This window comes from Solanum dulcamara, chromosome 12 (assembly GCF_947179165.1).
Source record: "Solanum dulcamara chromosome 12, daSolDulc1.2, whole genome shotgun sequence".
Taxonomy (NCBI): domain Eukaryota; kingdom Viridiplantae; phylum Streptophyta; class Magnoliopsida; order Solanales; family Solanaceae; genus Solanum; species Solanum dulcamara.
In genome coordinates, this window is record NC_077248.1 from 4,579,050 (window position 1) to 4,597,411 (window position 18,362).

General features: G+C 33.7%; 2 protein-coding genes across 3 annotated transcripts; both read right to left on the minus strand.

Annotated features, from left to right (window-relative positions):
- Positions 1–665: 665 nt before the first annotated feature.
- Positions 666–11,149, minus strand: LOC129877326 (kinesin-like protein KIN-5C). Of its 2 annotated transcripts, XM_055952813.1 has the most exons (23): positions 10,970–11,149; positions 10,715–10,844; positions 7,721–7,879; positions 7,280–7,629; positions 7,054–7,192; positions 6,746–6,843; positions 6,502–6,658; positions 5,597–5,666; positions 5,394–5,470; positions 5,118–5,171; positions 4,945–5,025; positions 4,755–4,866; positions 4,597–4,683; positions 4,343–4,518; positions 4,013–4,174; positions 3,801–3,908; positions 3,543–3,701; positions 3,387–3,470; positions 3,110–3,315; positions 2,811–2,912; positions 1,778–1,887; positions 1,384–1,535; positions 666–1,159 (listed from the first exon to the last, which is right to left on the minus strand). In XM_055952813.1, exons 1-23 carry the CDS (start codon positions 11,026–11,028, stop codon positions 959–961), a joined length of 3,033 nt encoding a protein of 1,010 aa, XP_055808788.1. In that variant the 5' UTR covers positions 11,029–11,149; the 3' UTR covers positions 666–958. The 2 variants fall into 2 exon arrangements, with proteins under 2 accessions (XP_055808788.1, XP_055808789.1); XM_055952814.1 differs by lacking the exons at positions 10,715–10,844; positions 10,970–11,149 and adding an exon at positions 8,817–9,040.
- Positions 11,150–14,130: 2,981 nt separating this feature from the next.
- Positions 14,131–15,112, minus strand: LOC129877269 (auxin-responsive protein SAUR71-like). The gene has a single exon (XM_055952755.1). It carries the CDS (start codon positions 15,038–15,040, stop codon positions 14,657–14,659), a length of 384 nt encoding a protein of 127 aa, XP_055808730.1. The 5' UTR covers positions 15,041–15,112; the 3' UTR covers positions 14,131–14,656.
- Positions 15,113–18,362: the final 3,250 nt, after the last annotated feature.

Here is an 18,362-nt window from a genome sequence, read left to right on the forward strand (position 1 = left end):
CAGCTTGCAGAAGACATAATTCTAGATAAAAAAATATATTGATCGATGATTAGAATACAAGATTAATAGGTAGCTGAATATTATGTGGGAACAGGTAGAGAGGCCCTCTTCCCCTTATTAGTAGTTATTCAATAGTCACGTAGCCTCTTAATCTTTAATGAGTATTACTATCTATTGTTCCATTTATTTTGTATCTTGCTATTTTATGGTCATATGCAATCCTGCTACAGAACTTCTCTACCGAAGTTATATCAGGAACAACTTCAACAATCCACAAAGATAAAAATAAAGTTTGCATACATTCTACTCACTCCAAATCCAATTCACAAGACTACATTGGTTATGTTGTTATTAATTTGTTGGTTGCTTAAAAAAATTTGACAAATGACATTAGGATATATACACTTTCTTTTTCTAACCCCACTTTTTTCTTGAAAATCTTATAGAAAATAAAGGGCCAAAACAATCTGAGAAACAAATCTCCATGTTTTCCCATGTCAAGAAACATAATCTAAATATTGTCTAAAAGGCAGAGGAATCTGCACAATTTTGCTATGAAAGTTTAAGAAAAAAAGTACTTAAGTGGAAGTATATATTTCATCAGATTTACATAACTAGAATTGTCAAAACGAAAGTTACTATAACATATCTATTGACTAGTAATGAAGCTATGAATGTTATTACAGAACTGTTACAAAATGGAATTGTCACTCTTTCTGAGTAGCAAAGAGCCATTTTCACAATAAATAAAGGAATGCCTCTCATTCACTAAATCAAATTCTGGAAACCATGAAACCATTTCTGAATCCCAAGGCAGGATTTTTTCTTGTTTAACAGAATTAGCTAGCAGCATGTTAAAGTTACAGTATTACTCGTATTTCTCCTGAGGGTAGTACAAGTACACACAAAAATTACAGATACATGTCAGAGGATGACACACAAGAAAGAAACCAATCTGCTAATGGTTAATTTGCGATAGAGGAGATCTTGGGATTAGTGATGGCTTTACTTCCTTTACTTGAAATGACTCGAAAGAATTATTCTCCCGAAATTCCTCTAGAAGAGATTCCATAGGCATGGCGCGCAAAGATTCAATAGTCCCCTTGCTTGGAACATATGGCTCAGACCTGATTGGTGTTGATCCAGTTGGCTCGTAATCCTGAGAGTCATTAAGCAAAAGACATCTCCATTCAAAGTCCTATTTGTTAACTGGAAACTCCAAGAGCCATGGAAAAACCAGATAGAGAGTTTTATTTTGTAAATGAAAAGGCAATATAAGATGCAAATGGCAGCTTTTTCTTTTCTGCTAGTTCTGCTGAAGAGATAACCAAAAAGCACATGGTAGCTCCTAAAAGTTATAACGGATTATGATAAACAACATACCATATATCTCTGCTGAAAAGTTTCAAGGGCATTCTGTTCTATGGAAGTACACTGACTCACGTGATCGTGCTCAAGTACTCCAAGGGTTTCTGAGTGAGTGTTGGCAGTATCCAAGATGCCAGATATAGATGCTCTCTCTTTCTCCGACAAGCCTGGGTTAGAATTTAAACCAGGAGAAAAGTTATGCAACCAGCAGATGTAGCTATTAATGTAAAATGCTTCGTTATTAGATGTACAAACTCTTGACTTTCGCAAAAATTGTACACACTATTATATTTAGAACACATTAGTTAAGACAACAGAAAGCTTTGCTAGGAGACAAATCTAATCAAAAAAAGAGGAAAATAAAACTTTTAGAGAGAGAGAGAGAGCATGAATAACATAGGAAACTTACCATCAAAAGATTGAATGGCATCTTCACTATTCCTTGTTACGACTTCTTCAGCAGCATCCTTTGTAGAGTCAAATTCGGTTACATGTTGCTCATTACTGTCACACATATTCCTGTCACCAGCAAAGAAAAATAATTAAAGGATTGAATAAGGAAATTCAATGTAATCCTCAAGTTTCTCTGCAAACAAACAGCAAAAGCTCATATTGGTATTAATGACAGTATTGTAAATTCGTATTTGACCTTCTGTTTAGTCCTATCTACTGGATGTGATGCATTTTCCTTTGGAATTAAGAAAATGTTTAATACGTTTTATTACAAATTTATTCACCACTCAAAAATTTAAAGAAATCAAATTTATAAACAAGTCCACAAATAGCCATTTTAAAGTTCTCTACCATTAAGACCAAAAAAAAACATCACAATAGCCCCATAATTTCCAAACGCAAAAAGGATAAAGTGTATTAGAAGTTATTTGAATACAAAGGATCATCAACAAGCTCATTGAACCATCCTGCATAGTAGATAAAAAGATACTGAGCAAGATGGATAACCAAGAACATAGAGGAAGCGTTAGATCCCATTTACACATGAGCATTTTTACCTGGATGTTTTTTTCGAAACGGATGGAACTTTAAATTTTTATGACACTTGGAAAAAATTTAAGAACTTATCTCTCCAATAAGTTAAAGATTCGTGATAGTATGAAAATCCCCCCAACTTGAGCAAAGATACTTCTTGATATTTATTTTAAACATTGGAACAAAAGAAAACAACGAACACTGCATCTCCAACCAAACTGGACATTTGATGATTACAGACATTAAATAATACTATTACTCAGATTTTCAATAAATAAAAATGTTAAAAGTTGCTTTAATCAAATCTCTTCAGAACAGACAGACAATAGCTCTTATCCATTAACAAAAAATAGAAGCCAATACATTCAACATCCACTAACTTTACAGTTACCTATACATTATATATCTACTCTTCAGCATCATGAAATCAGGTACCAAGAATATTAAAAACTAACCTGACAGCTGAATGCATTGTCAAGACATGTTGACTACCCATGTCATTAACTGATTCATTTGTACTTTTCCACTTCTTACGAGCTGTTTCAGCAGTGCTTACACTGGATATGAAAAACAAAACAGAAATGCAGAAATAAAAGAGAAGCTAAAATAATAGAAAGAAAACAAAAAGATAAGAGATCCAAACAAAAACAATGAACGGACAATATTAAGAAATCAGAATTCAAAAGAGATCAGATGCTTATTTAAATGAAATAAAAGGCTGAAACTCGAAACAACAACAAAGTCAGATTCTTACCACTTCTGCATAAGTAATTCCATCCGACAATGTTTAGCAGCTGAGAAATCAGCATTTTCTTTTGTGCTACTGCCTGCATGCGTAGAATAATCCTGCCATTTTCTTTTTGCAACTGTTGTAATACCCTCCATAGAGGATACGTGCCCATCCAAGAATGTCTTATTTCCAGTAACAGTTTCTCTAAGATCAACTAATCGCGTACCCACCTGTCAACTACAGTATAAGGAACCCAAAGGAAGAGACACCGCTAATGATCACAAGATTAAAATAGACGAACCAGCTCGTGTTGTCGATGCAGGTGATTGGAGACCATGGTAGTCATATCAGCAATAAGCTTCTCTGCTTCTGCTCTAGATTGTTCCTGCAACAAACTCAAACATCAGTCACAGTAAGGACAACTAATATCTATTCGGGCAGATTTTCAAATGTATACCTCATATGCCGCCTCAAATTCAGCAATACACTTCGTCTGGATCTCATCAACTGTCGATGCATGTCTTTCAAGTCTTTTTGATTCTTCCAGAAGCTTATCAAAAAATCCTTGAATGATCTCGGAGATATTTGCCAAATGCTCTGTACTATCATGAAATTTCTGCACAATGATTAATCTAAGAATTAAAAACATGAAAGAAACCTTAAAAGAACAGATAAAAGGCAGAACTACTCCTAGAGATAAAATAAATATTGAAACCTGACGAAGTTCGCCAGCAAAAAGTGCCATTTCTCCTTGATGAGTTGACAGAGTGCTCTGGAGTTCATCAAATAGAGAATTTGCTTCCACGCCTTCCGCATCTAAAAACTGCATCACGGAAGGGGAAAAGGGAAGTGTTCAATCCCATAACTGCATTGATCATTATATTATAAACAGACTGAAACACATACAGAGAAGGAACAAATTCATACTTCCTTAATGGAAATTGAATTAGAAGAAGCCGAAGCAGAAATCTCCTCCAGAGCAGCAGTAGAACTAGCTTTATGCAGTTTCACCACATTTTGCATGGCCTCTAAATGAGATACATACAAGGCCCTTGAAGCTCTAATTTTCCTCGTCAAATCTACAACAGCCTACAAGAAATTTTATTTCACTAATAGTTTAGAAAAATTGGACTTTCAACTAATCTGAAATTAACAATGTGAAGTCCAGTATCAATAGTAAAACAAACCAAACAACTAGAAAGCTTATAATTAAGGAAATAAAAGAAGGAATGTCTGCCACTGGAATGTGGTTATCACCTTATCATGTGATTCAAGAAAATTGTGGCAGAATTTCTCAACACACTGGAGGTGTTCATTTTGTCGACACACTGATGTTGCCACTGAGTTGGAAAGGAAACCAAGTTGCTTCGCAAGGTCAGTTTGGAAGTTGTTCACCACTGACCTATTATCAGCACTCAGCTTGTCTTCTCTAGCTGCAGAAAACAATATCAGAAGGAAATAATAACTGATCCCAACAAATCATTTCTGCAGATTGTGATTAGATGCCTTACCAATTTTCAGAAATAGTGAAGCATTCTCTTGAAGAGATTTCTCCAACTGAGACCGTAATATACATGCTTGCTGAGCAAGGGCATTTTCTGTAAATATCAACAAAAATTTAAGACCAAAGTCCATGTGACATTCAAAACCAAAAGTCAGACCACTTTACCAGCTTTTTTCTGTTCGCAGATGATAAAATCCCGCTCCTTGAGGGTGTACTTGTTTTGTCTTAATTCTTCCTCAGCATTAGCCAACAAGGAGGTAGTTTGGTTCAAGTGTTTCTGCAAGAAGCATCAATGGTAAGATTTTTTGAACAGGATTTAAAACAACGATATTAGTACAAAAGGCTAGAAACTCACCTGTGTAGCATCAAGTTTACATGTCAAATCCGAGCATTGATGAACCTGGTGATCATATATACTTTGCAACTCCTCAAGTTGCTAATTTTCACAAACCAAAAATCGAAATCATTTACTCTACACAAGTGGAATACATAGACACGTGTCAACTACAAGAGTTTCAGCAAGCAGACCTTCAGCTGGTTTTCTAAGGTCACTCCCATTTGTTCAATTTGATCTGCCATAGCCTAAACATGGAAAAGGTAAGCATAGCTATCAAATGAATAGTGAGACAATAATTCAATACCAGGAAATCATACAATAAACTGAATGAAGACAAGCTATATAATTCACTACTCAATGAAGCTACATACAGTGAATTTAGATATATTACACACTAAGATGCACTACCTTTATCATTCATAGACAGAAAACAAGACAAAATGTGGGTAAAAACAAAGACACGCTACCTTTCTCTCATTCTCCTCCTGATAATATCGCTCTTTTGGTATGTACACACCATTCTTTTCACGTGTAGCATACACCTCTAGAAGAAGAAAGAGGAACAAAAAAAAATGAACAATTGTGTAAAACAGTTTCTACAAAAAGAAAAAATGATAACTGATGAGGGTGCCTTAGTCACAGCACAATTGGCTAGAATAAAAGTACTCGCCTGCTTTAAGCCTGTCAATTTCACCATACAGATCCTTGATGAGGGTGGATTTCATCATTTTTTGATTCACCTGCAGATTTAACCAAAAAATAAGATGCAGAGAGAAGAGATGACCAAAATAATTTTTTCTCATGCTTCAAATTTAATTGACATGAAGAGGTTATCTGGAAATTCGTATCGGATAAGGTGAGGTTGAAAGAGATAAAGCAGTCATCTGATAGAGATTAAGTGGATAAATGCTGAAATTTTGATTACTCAAACAAACTGACTGATATCCTTCAATTAACCAAAGTACTGTAGGAACACCAGATAAGTTGCCAGTTTTACATATAAGCTCTGAAATATCTTTGCACAAGTCAAAACCTGATAATCCATTACCAGTGAATGTGAAACATCTCAATGTATAGGTCATGTAGTGGTTCTGTTTTAACCCAAACAACAATGATATCTCTATTCTTTGGAGGAAGCATGGCAAAGTCAAGAAAATTAATCAACTTTGGAAAAACAGCTCCATTCAGAAAACGAAATTTCATTCCAAAACAGATATGGTAAATTAAGGCCAGCAATTCTTGCCTAAAGCTGTTGTACTAAACCAGAAAATGAGGAATGTTCAGCTGGAGATGCCAGAAGCAACATTGATTGATAAATGACACATAAACCATCTGGCAAGTGGAATGCAACAAGAATATGAATCACTATGACGTGATTCACATCCAGAAGATACTCATGGAGATTCAACATACAAAATAAATCATTCATGTGAACAATAGATGGCACTGATATTGCATGTGAATGTCAAACAGCACAAGCGATCAAAGATTTATTGACTTGTTTTTAGATAATTAAGAGTGGATAATTGTGAGATGATTCATGTAAGAAACTGTTTGCTTATTCACGCACTTTACCTCAGGCTTATTCTTAATATTTTTTGCCCTGTGGGCATAATCCAGCGTACTCAAGGTCTCCTCCAGACAGTGAACAGCAGGTGACACTGTGGCAATAATACAGGTTTTTGTTCTTCCTCCCAATGAATCACGGAGCAAACGTGTGAGTTTGCTATCCCTAAATTTCATAGGAAGCATCATAAGAAATGGCTTTGAAACACACAGATCTAAAACAAATGAAAAAACAATTGCAGATAGTAACTACCTGTAAGGGACATGCCCAAGATGCTCAACAAGAGCACTAATTACTCTACCTAGTGTAAGTAGACTTTTGTTTATTTCTCCAGCTTCCCTTGCACGTCCCTGACAAATGGTACAAGAGACAGAGGATTAGTGAACGGATTGAAGAAGTTGAAGAACAACTAAATGGCAAAATAAAAGGAGGAAAAACAATTTAGATAGCAGTGCCTAAATTATAAAGAGAGATGGAACAGATGATTTGAGTGTGGCTAACAAACAAGATCAAGAAACAACCTTCGCAAAGAGTTTGTGCAAGAAAAGTAAACACATTACCTCCCTAGCCCCAGAACGTGAAATATTTTCTGAACCAGCCAAATCGACTAAATTTAGCTTGCCACATTTTATGAGTTCTTCGCCTTCAGTGTTTGCTTCCTTGATGTGTATTGTTATGGAGAAAAGAGAATGTGAACGACTGAAAAGGGAAAAAGCATTGCTTCTAACATATTGAATGCAACATAATAATAATGATGGATTCTAAAAAACAAGCAAAAATCAGTACCTTGATTGCTTATTCAGCAAGGTTTCTGCCGTTCGACGTTTTGCTGATCCCCTTTCAAGCAAAGCAAATATCTCACTGGCACTTGTAACAATTTCTTCTTCAAGCCCTCTCACTAATACTCCACCTTTTCCATCTTCCATAAGTGGCAATTGTTTCTTTTGCCTGTCTTCTACAGAAACTTTTGATAAATCATCAGGGGCTAACAAGTCAGTGATCTCTTCATTGTACAACTCCAAGAAAGTTACTTTCACACTATATTCTGCATTTTGACTCTCCAGCATATCAAAAATTTGCTTGACTGCTCTAGGTATAACTCCTGCTCCTGGAGGAAGCTCACTGTTATGCCCACTCTGTTACATCAGACAATCACAGATTAGAAACAAAAATCATTACAAAAGCTTTTTACAGTGGGATCGAGGCACAAGGCCTGTCAGCTAGTACCTTAGACCTCTTACATTCACCTTCCATGGTGTAAGTTTTCCCAGTACCAGTTTGACCATAAGCAAAAATAGTACAGTTAAATCCCTCTAAAACTTCATTGACAATGGGGATAATTGCCTGATCATAAAGATCCCTTTGCTGAGCAGATGGGCCAAAAACCTGAACAGGACAGAACATGATAGAAGCAGTTCTTTTGTCATCAGAACATGATAGAAGCATGATAAAATCTTAACTTAAAACATAAGACAAATTACAGCAAAAATTGACAATGAACATTGCATGGCTCTAATGTTTACAGCAGTTTCGATCAGAAATTCCACACGATAATGCTTTGTGATAAAGCGTATATCCATTGTTTAGCACTATGATCGATACCCAACTTACTAATGATAATGGTAACTCACCCCAAGGAAGGGGGTAGGGGAATTCTCTAAACAAATCGGATCATATTATTTTTCTTTTGTAACCAAGACTAAATATCACTAATATTTCAGACAAGCAGTAAAGCCAGAACTCCACTCTAAATTAATGATGCTATAAAAACAATGAGATATCAGTAAACTCCCTTTCTTTAACATAAGAAGTGATACACAATATATGGAAGAGGGAAACTCTGGTTAAGTTAATATCTCACCAATAGTTACTGTAGTTCATGGTCAGTCTGATTATGAAATAGATGCTCGATCTGAGAGGACAGGTTGTAGTTCTTTTCTTAATTTAGAAAGGTGCATAAGATAAATCTAGAAAGAGGAAGTTGATGTCAAAGACTGACATTGGCATGACAAATGAGCTACAAGAGAGAAACGTTGCAGGAGCAGAGTCACAGTCCAGCCATTTCTAATCTCCAGTCCACTGGAGGAATCTCAACCCTCAGTTAACTTTAACCAAATTAACTTGGGACTCAATGCCAGAACTAATCAGCATGCTCAATGAAGTAAATAATAATTTACCCCCCAGTGTGAAATAAACTAGTCAAAGAAAACCTAGAAGAAGAATCTTAGTAGCAATGCATTAGCTCAGAAAATTACTTAATTAAATGATCTTCCATGTTGCTGAACACAGTTATCTCCTAGGATTCTCTCGTTTTTGGTTTTACCTTGAGAGAGCAGACATGAAGATAGGGAAAGCAATTGTGGATAATCTCTAGGGATCAAGGCAGCTTTTTCTTTTGCCTTCTTGTCATGCCCAAGTGCTTTACTCTTCTATAAGATGAAAAGATGCAGTTTCATCACTTCTTCAACCAAAAAAGAAACATGGTAATGGAGCAGTATTTCTCCTTTCATGGAATCCGTTTTTCGATAAAAGTTGTTTTCTTCTTTCAGGTTTAATTTCAAATACAAGAGCAGTATTTATTTTCTAAGCTAATTAGGGCCAAGGAAAGTAGGTTTTAGGTTCCAGAGTACAACAACAACAACAACAAACCCAGTATAATCCCACCATGTGGAATCTGGGGAGGGTAGAGTGTACGCAAACCTAACCCCCACCTTGAAAGGTAGGGCGACTGTTTTCGAAAGACCCTCGACTCAAAAGAGGAAAATAAGATAAAAGGTCAGATAGGAACAAACATATCGAAAACAAGATGAAAACAAGAAATAGAAAAAGTGAGAAAGTCATGATAGAATAGTACGGAAAGAAAGAGGCATTAACTACTATAAATAAATAATATAATCAAAGTACAACGGCCCACACCTATAAACAGCAATACAATGCAGAAATCAAATGGCAATAAACAATGAGCAAAACTACAACTACTATGTTGTAAGGATAAGTCACCTAACCTTTTATCCTAATCTGAGTCCTCCACAAAAGAAATTATAGTGTGCTAATGCATATACTAATAGGAAAGAATAACGAGACTATGTACTAGCCTTCTACCCTAATATGGGTCCTCCACACTCTCCTATCTAAGGTCATGTCCTCAGCAAGTTGTAACTGCGTCATCTCCTGTCTAATTACCTCTCCCCAATATTTCTTCGACCTACCCCTACCTCTTCTGAAACCATCCATGGCCAACCTCTCACACCTCTTCACTGGGGCACCTGTGTCTCTCCTCTTCACATGCCCAAACCATCTCAGTCGCACTTACCGCATATTGTCTTCCACCCAGGCCACTCCTACCTTGTTCTGAATAGCCTCATTTCTAATCTTGTCGCTCCTATTATGCCCACACATCCATCTCAACATTCTCATCTCAACTACTTTATCTTTTAAATGTGAGAGACCTTAACTGGCCAATACTCCGCCCCATATAACATAGCCGGTTTAACCACCACTTTGTAGAACTTGACCTTAAGTTGTGGTGGCACCTTCTTGTCACATAGCACACCGGAAGCGAGCCTCTATTTCATCCACCCTGCCCCAATACGATGTGTGACATCATCGTTCATCTCCCCGCTGCCTTGCATGATAGAACCAAGGTACTTGAAACTACTTTTCTTTTGGATGGCCTGATCACCAAGCCTAACTTCCTCGCCAACCTCCTGAGGTGTCTCACTGAACTTGCACTCTAAGTACTCTGTCTTGGTCCTGCTCAGCTTAAACCCTTTAGACTCCAAGGTATGTCTCCAATTCTCTAGCTTAGCATTAACTCCGCTACGAGTCTCATCGATCAGGACTATGTCGTCCGCAAAAAGCATACACCATGGCACCTCACCTTGAATTTGTCGAGTCAATCCATCCATCACCAATGCAAATAAAAACGGACTAAGGATTGATCCTTGATGCAACCCCATCACAACTAGGAAGTCTCTAAGTATTAACTAGAATGTCTATGGCAAAGATTTCTTCTTTCAGGTTTGTGTTCAAATACAAAAGCAAAAAATAAAAAAGACAATAGCATAGTTTAAAGAGGGGTGAAAGGAAAAGCCTTCAAATTCCAAGTACCAATTCAAAATCAACACATAAACAAACCAAAATGAACAACAAAATTGATTCCAGTATACTAACTAGATTTCAAAAAAAAATGAAACCATTTTTTAATTAAAAAGTAATTACCTTATCAAATGTAAAAACTCTATCTATGTGCTTCCCAGCAATGTTCTGCGAAACAGCTACCTCTCTTTGGTACTCATTGCAAGTCACCACTTGCGGAGCATTATTCCGCACTTCATCCTCACTAAACGGCCTATGATACATCAAATTAACAAAATTAATCCATTTTCGACTCAAACTAATTAGGAATCGAGTAATAAATGATTACCATTAAGCATAATTAACGAAATTTTCAAACGAAATCATAATAATTAGTACCTGCAACGAAGCAGAACTTGAACGTTTACGCTTTTCTCCTTCTCATGGCGATTCCACATTTTCCAAGGAATCAATTGTTAGAGGCACTGTGTGGTACTGTGTGAGAGAGAAAGTTAGAGAGAGAAAGATAGAGAGATTAGCCGTTTGTGTTAAGGGAGATCTGAAAATGGGAGCGGGATGAAGAGGAGAATTTGAATTTTTTGGGAAGACGCTCTTGATCATCATCTGACCGTTGATCTTGTGAGGATTCATATGGACGGTTGAGATGATGTTGGAATTTCGGATGAGGTTGCCAATTTACGAAGTCATCTACCGGGTCATGTTCGATTTGCTTTTCGGGTCGGGCCTGGCTTCTTCATGGGCTTTTTTTGGAAGGAAGAAACATGGGCTTGTACTTGAACAAAAGCCCAGTTTAAAAAGGAAAAATTACTAGGGAGAACACTTTTTAATAAATAATTACTGATTTTAGCGATTTTTTTTATTTATTACCATCTATAACAATACATATTAATATTATAATATATCTTTCATGTATTAAAATTGAATTATGCATGCAATATAAATGTATTATAAGTGTTTTAAAATATATTATACTTGCTTGGTAAGAAATTGACATAATGTATTATAAGTGTATTAAAGTGTGTGATAAATATATTATCCATGAATAAAATTTGTATTATATGAGTTTTATAAATTATTCTCGCTAATATATATTAAAATTATATTATAAGTGTCCAGTGAAAAAAAATATTATTGTTATAAATGGTAAATATTTTTTTAATATAGTATATATATGTAAGTTTCCCATTTTAAAAAAAAGGTAGTTTGATGTTGTTTTGGGAGGGGGTGGGGGAGGGAGGGGGGAGCAAAAATATGTAAAATTGTCTCTTCTAAAAAGATTATTCCAAAATAAATGGATAATAGTTAGGAGAGGTGCGCCAGCAGCAAGAAGATGGTGTTATTTCCTTAGCTAGCTTGAACTAGAAAGAATGAATTGTCTCTAGAATTCTTGATCGGTCTAGGTAAAGCGATAAAACAACTGATCTTTTCGGATAAGCGGTCGCTGCGGGGGCTTTTACAATTAATTTAATACTATTTCATTGGATAGGAGAGTTTTGGTTAAATGGGTTAGTTTTTTGATGTTATTTATTTATTGCTTATCAGGTGTATCGTCATTAAAATGTGATTGGCTATATTATTTTCTTATGAAATGACATTAGATATATTGTTATTGTTAAATGTGAGTGTATCAATGATATTTCTACTGAAATTGCGAAAAATTAAGTGACATTTTTACTAAAAAGGAAACAAAATATTCATTTATTTTAATGATTTAATGATCGTTTCGGTAATGAACTTTATTTTACTGCCTCACACCATTGCTGTTGGAGTCAAACGGTGTGTTCGGTAAGGAAGAAAATATATTTTTTGTACTTTTATTTGATAAGTAAGTAAAAAATATATTATTCTAATAATATTAATATGTAATTTATCAAAACATTAATGAGGATTGGATGGGGTGCTGAGTGGCCTAGTAGGGGTTCGGGGGTGGGATGATCAAGGAATGGCCGGTGATAGTGAGAAGTAGACAATAAATTCGAAATATCAATAATAAAACTTATTGTTTTCTTACTTCCACGAAAAGTCATTTTTCTCTTTTTAAAAAAATTTATTTTTCTAAATTAAATATTTTGACCAATCAAGGTGCATGGAATCAAACACTAAAGTTTGCTCTCCAACTAACATATAATGTGCAACCTATCTAGTAAAATAATACGTACTATGTTTTTGGCTCATCTCATTATTAAGTTAGTAAAAGTGTCTTAATTAATTAACTAATGGATATTGTACAATGTATGATAATGCACCTATTGATGGTAACGAAGTGAAATAATTTATTCCTTTCCGCCGGCCTTGTTGAAATGAAGAGGCAAAGTGTTGTGTGAACGTTACATTTCTATTATCGAAAATAATCTCTTCTCCATAAAAAAATAGAAATAAAGTTGACGTACATTTTTATTCTACCAAATCTTTATTTATGGATTACCGTGCTAGATATTAGGGCTGTACAGGGCAAATCGATAAACCGCATCAAATCGACAAATCGAATCAAACCGGAAAAAAAAAACTAGTGATTTGGTTTGACTTGATTTGGTGTTTGGAAAAAAAACCTGACCATTATAGGGTTGGTTTGGTTTTAACTAAAAAAAGTCAAATCGAACCCAAACCGACCCGATTATAGATGTACGACTTTTAAATTATGTTATACATAAAAATATTTATTAAAATGTAATTTATAAATATTTTTTAAAAAAATTTCATAACTTTTGTTTTCTTTCTTACATTTAGATTTGGACTTGAGAAACTCATCTAAATAATATACAAAAAAAAACTCATCTTATAAAGTTATATTATAAAGTTAAAACTTCAAACAGTGTTCTGCCTCCATCTTATATGTTGATATTTTGTACTAGAACTCCTTTTAAGAAGCACTTCTCTGTGCTTTTTATTAGATACTATGAAAAAGCCGAGAAACTCAAAAAAACTCAAAAAACCCGAGAAAAATTGATATCGAAAACCCGATTTTTATTGGTTTGGTTTGGTTTATAGATTTAATAACCCGACACAAATGGTTTGGTTTGGTTTGTAAAAAATCCGAACCAACCCGGTCCATGTACACCCCTACTAGATATGATGTTGTTTTAGTATTACAAGTTAGAGAGAATAATATACATGGACGGATCTAGAGATCAAGTTATGAATTTAGCCAAATTAAGTAACCTTTTGTATTTAAACTTTTTTTAGAAATTCATCTGATATGTACAAAATTGTTACTTTAGAACCAATAACTTAAAAGGCTAAACTCATACGTTTCAAATCCTGACTTCACCTCTAAATAATATATAAGCTACATTATTTCCTAATTAAACAAAGTGTATTTTAGAAAACATTCCTGGATTAGAATATAATGATCATATTGCAATAACACGAAATAAACATTAGTATTTGTGTTTGACAATTTGTCAAAAATTCGAGTGCAAAATTATGGCAAAACGAATATAAAGATCTTGTAAATTTTATATATATTTGATTTAATTCTTTGAGAAGAACAAAAATTGATGAATTCACGTAATAAAACTATCACAAATTAAATCTGTGTTTTTGTAGTGATCGTCAAGCTCTCATGAATGATGGAAGGAAACAAAAAGGAAGCTAAACCTACTAAGAAAATGAGTCTCAATTTACACAAAAATCTTGCCCTACCAAATTTCATGGTAAAAAAAAATTGAGCATTGAAGTAATTAATTACCTCTTCTAGCTCATGAATCCTTCGATCATTTCTTCATGATATATGATAACAACAATGACAACAACAATAACAACACTAACCCTATCTTTGTGAGGTAGAGTCGTAATGAATTTATCTTCGGTATATCCTTGGTTCAAGAACTTCAACCTATATGATAAGCACTCAAAAATGTGATCCAATTTCTAATTCAAAGTTTCAAAACATTGAGGGAGAAGATCGATAGTAGAAGATAACGAACTAGAGACTCAAAGAGAGATCAGAAGCAAAACTCGACAAGGAGAAGGTAGAACCCAGATGCTACTCTAAACATATATCATATGGATGTAGAAAAAGCAACTACTATTTCCTATGCTAATTAATTATTCATGTAATAATATCTACAAAAACTCCTCCACCAACTCACCAAAATCAAACTTCCCATTGCAACATTCCACAGCATTAACCACTTCTTGAAATGCATTAACACTGCATGGCACAACCAATCCACTTGTTTGCTCAAACCCATACTCATTGTAAGTTTTCTCCAACAAAATCTTGAACAATGGATGAGAAAGATAGCTCGTTGGAACGATGAATCGTTCTCGTTCTACCCCCACATAGATGGTTAAACTCCCTATTGGTATTGAGGAATTAGGGTTAGCACGCGACCACTCTTCATTATTGTTGTCCTTAATAAGAAAGTATTCATGAGTAGGACTTGTTATTGCCTTAGCCTTCTTGGCTAATTTCTTCATTGAAATAAACTTATTGATTCCTAGCATTTTAATTTCCCCTTTTGAATAATTAGGGAAAGAATTTGGATTGGAAAAATAAAAGGTAGAAGAAGAAGAAGATATATGGAGAGGAAGAAAGTTAAAAGGGAAAGAAGTTCCTTGACTAATATATATCCACTAGAAAACGGTGGGTGGGATGGTTTTTTCTCAAAGAAAGCTATGATTGTTGTAGTTTATTAATTTATATATATCGTGTAAGTATTATTTTTTATATTTTGCACTTTTCAATAGTTAATTTTGAGCAATTATTAGTAGATATGTCAAATCTTATATAGCCTATCTAACCAAGAAGACATAATTATTTATTGGATGTTAAGACTCCAAAAGTATAAAGGGGAATAATAGCATTTTTAATCTGGACCTTCATTTATTGGTAAATTCTAATTTTGATTCTTGTGATATATGACTCGAGATATTTAATTTTTAATTAATTAAAATGTGTGCTTTTAGTTCATTTTTGTAGAAAATATGTTATATTTAGATTACTTTTAGAAGTATATTATCCTCAAATACGAGCAACACTACAAAATTAATATAACATATATATGTGATTAAATGGTGGAATTAATGATTAATAATACTTAAAGATTGTGAGTATCCACAAGCGACGAGATCAAAAAGGCATATTTTAAGTTAAATATGCTTTGTCAAATATCATAAGAATTAAAATTAAATTTCTCAATAATTGAGGGATTAGAAGTGACACAAATATAAACGTAGTTAATTGGAGCAATATTTATTTTCAAAATAGAATAAATTAAAACTTCGTTAGGTAAATGAATGGAGGAGATCAAGAGTTGGTTATATCAAATTCTTGTAACCACTGAAAAGGAGTCTTTAGAACAAATATTAACAACTACTTAACTAATGGATTAGCATAAAAGAGAACTTGGATTAGTTATAACCAGCCTATTCTACCAAAAAAACAAAAATATATAGCCGTTGTATAATTGAATGAAGAATCTAATCATGGTTTAGTTGAAGGGTTAACTTAATTCCTTGTCATTTGTCAATCTATAAATAAGAAAATTAAAGAAGTTGCGATTTTTTCTATTTACGAAGTTATCACTTATCACCAACTCATTAATGTGTTCTTTTATTTTGTTTCACCCGATGTTCAATATCTGCATTAGAATCCGATTAAATCTAGATTTGCGTCGAAAAATTCACGCTCCCTAACAAAAACGTCCTTACCACTCCACCATAATCCTGACTGATAACTCATCAATTTGTTGGACGGCTTGTACGTCAAATTCAAGAAGCCCTACAAAAAGTATTTATTATAATATTTAAACCCTTTGAATATTAGTCATTTAATTAGGTGAATAAAATTAGTCGAACTACCAAACATTAAAAATGAAAAAGACAAGAAACTAAACGTGCATACACATAATTACGTGAGGAGCGAAGACCAAAATTATTTTTGTAAAAAAATGGGCATATATATTAACGAGGGATTAGACCTACTAAAGATTTAGGGTCCCTAACAACAATCTTAAATTACAATTTATATCAAGCAATGGAAAAAATATTTTGAAATAATTTAAATACGTGACGATATATTATAAATAATAAAGTAATTTTGTTGGTATGATTTGGTGTAATTTAACTTCTTATCACGATTTAATGTAATTCAAAATATCGATGGTGAAAGAACGACGGTACTTTGAAAGATGACAAAGACATACTTTTCAAAATTGTTGTTTATTTTGAAAAGTATTAGAGATAATACAGCTGTTTTGAGTTAATTTTTTTTTGTTTTGTGGAAATAGCTGATCACTTTAAAAGATGAGAAAAGTCAAAATTAATTAGAATATTCTTTGTGATTTTGACTTCACTCGTTTATATATTGATGATGCCTTGCTTAACTTGTGCATAATATAATAAAGGTAATGATCAGTACGAAATTGTGTACCTGATTCTTGGAAAGTATCACTGCAGAAATTTCATTAAAATAAAGAACCTTCCATAGGATTCTTCATTCACAAGTCAATAACAAGAGTTGCCTCTGAGAACGTGTTTAGAATAACAATTGAATTTGTCAATATATATGGTTCAAGGACACACAAATTATAACGATTTAACTAATAGGATTGTTAATGTTAAAATTGCTTGTTAAAAATAACTAAAGTGACGAACGAAAGTAATATTGAACAGTAAAACAATTACTGAGGTATGAGTTACAAATATTATAAATCTATTTTTTGCCGTAGTTGTCCAACAACATTATCATAAAAGCAAGAATATATTCAGTAAACTTGAGAGCTTTAGTTACAAAACTTGAGAATAATTATAATCAATGCATAATTATGAAATTACGATTGGTTACAATTCTACAATTGAGGAAAAATGATGTTTTTAAAGCTAAAATCTAAGAAACTTTTTGTATTAATTGTGCCCTCATAATTCATATTCGCATATTGTTTTTACGTGTGGGATTACGTAATCGCTAGAGAGGATTTCAGGTTCTTCATTACACTTTTGGATTAATCTTGATCGGCCATCAGAATATTTCTAGTCTTATAACTTTATAATCGAGTGAGCTAACATCACAAATGCGGCCCTTCGAGATACATGAATAACTTTATCGGATGGACTAGTGTGCAGAAATCGATATTGCCTTTGCTGAGTCACGTCTGATCTATCGACAATCTCCACATTTCACCTTTCGATGCGTCTAGTTGTCAAATTTGAATTTTCAACAATCTAAAACAATAAGAAAATTTACATTATCATTTTCGAATAAATTTATATAATCTGGTTTACAATTCAATCATTACCTTGTTTTAGTTCTTCTATGACTTTAGAAGTAGTGTCACTATAACAAATAAAGAATTTTATGATAGTTATTTAGTTGCAATAATATAATTACCATTATGTTATATAATAATACAAAAAAGAATCATTTTTTGACTTTTTAAAGGGGATTTTTTATTTTTTATTTACTAATATAATGTTGGTCCAATTAAAATTAGTTGGGCCCCCCTACAAAGTGCAGTGGGCACATAACATTAGTTCACTATTGGTGAATTTCCTAGTATTAAAAAAACAACTTGCACATGAATTTTATTGGATTGGCTTTTGGAGACCCAAAAGAACATGCGTTGCGAAATTCTATACAACAACAAAGCTTATAATAATCAACAAGTGGTGGAAATAACTAAAATATAAAAATCAAGAAGTGAGTCATGAAGATTTTGATACTAATTTATATTTTTGTATCGACATAGAGATTGTTTTTGGACCTGCGCATTAGCGGGAGCTTAAGTGCACCGGGCTGCTCTTTTACTATTTCTTGTTCTATCAATAT

Coding starts and splice junctions, on each gene's coding strand:
- LOC129877326 (XM_055952813.1), bottom strand. CDS start 11,028: ATGTGGAATCGCCATGAGAAGGAGAAAAGCGTAAACGTTCAAGTTCTG. Junction 7,880..10,714: donor GAGTTTTTACATTTGATAAG/GTAATTACTTTT, acceptor TGTCCTGTTCAG/GTTTTTGGCCCATCTGCTCA. Junction 4,519..4,596: donor TTCACTATTTCTGAAAATTG/GTAAGGCATCTA, acceptor TGTTTTCTGCAG/CTAGAGAAGACAAGCTGAGT.
- LOC129877269 (XM_055952755.1), bottom strand. CDS start 15,040: ATGCTAGGAATCAATAAGTTTATTTCAATGAAGAAATTAGCCAAGAAG.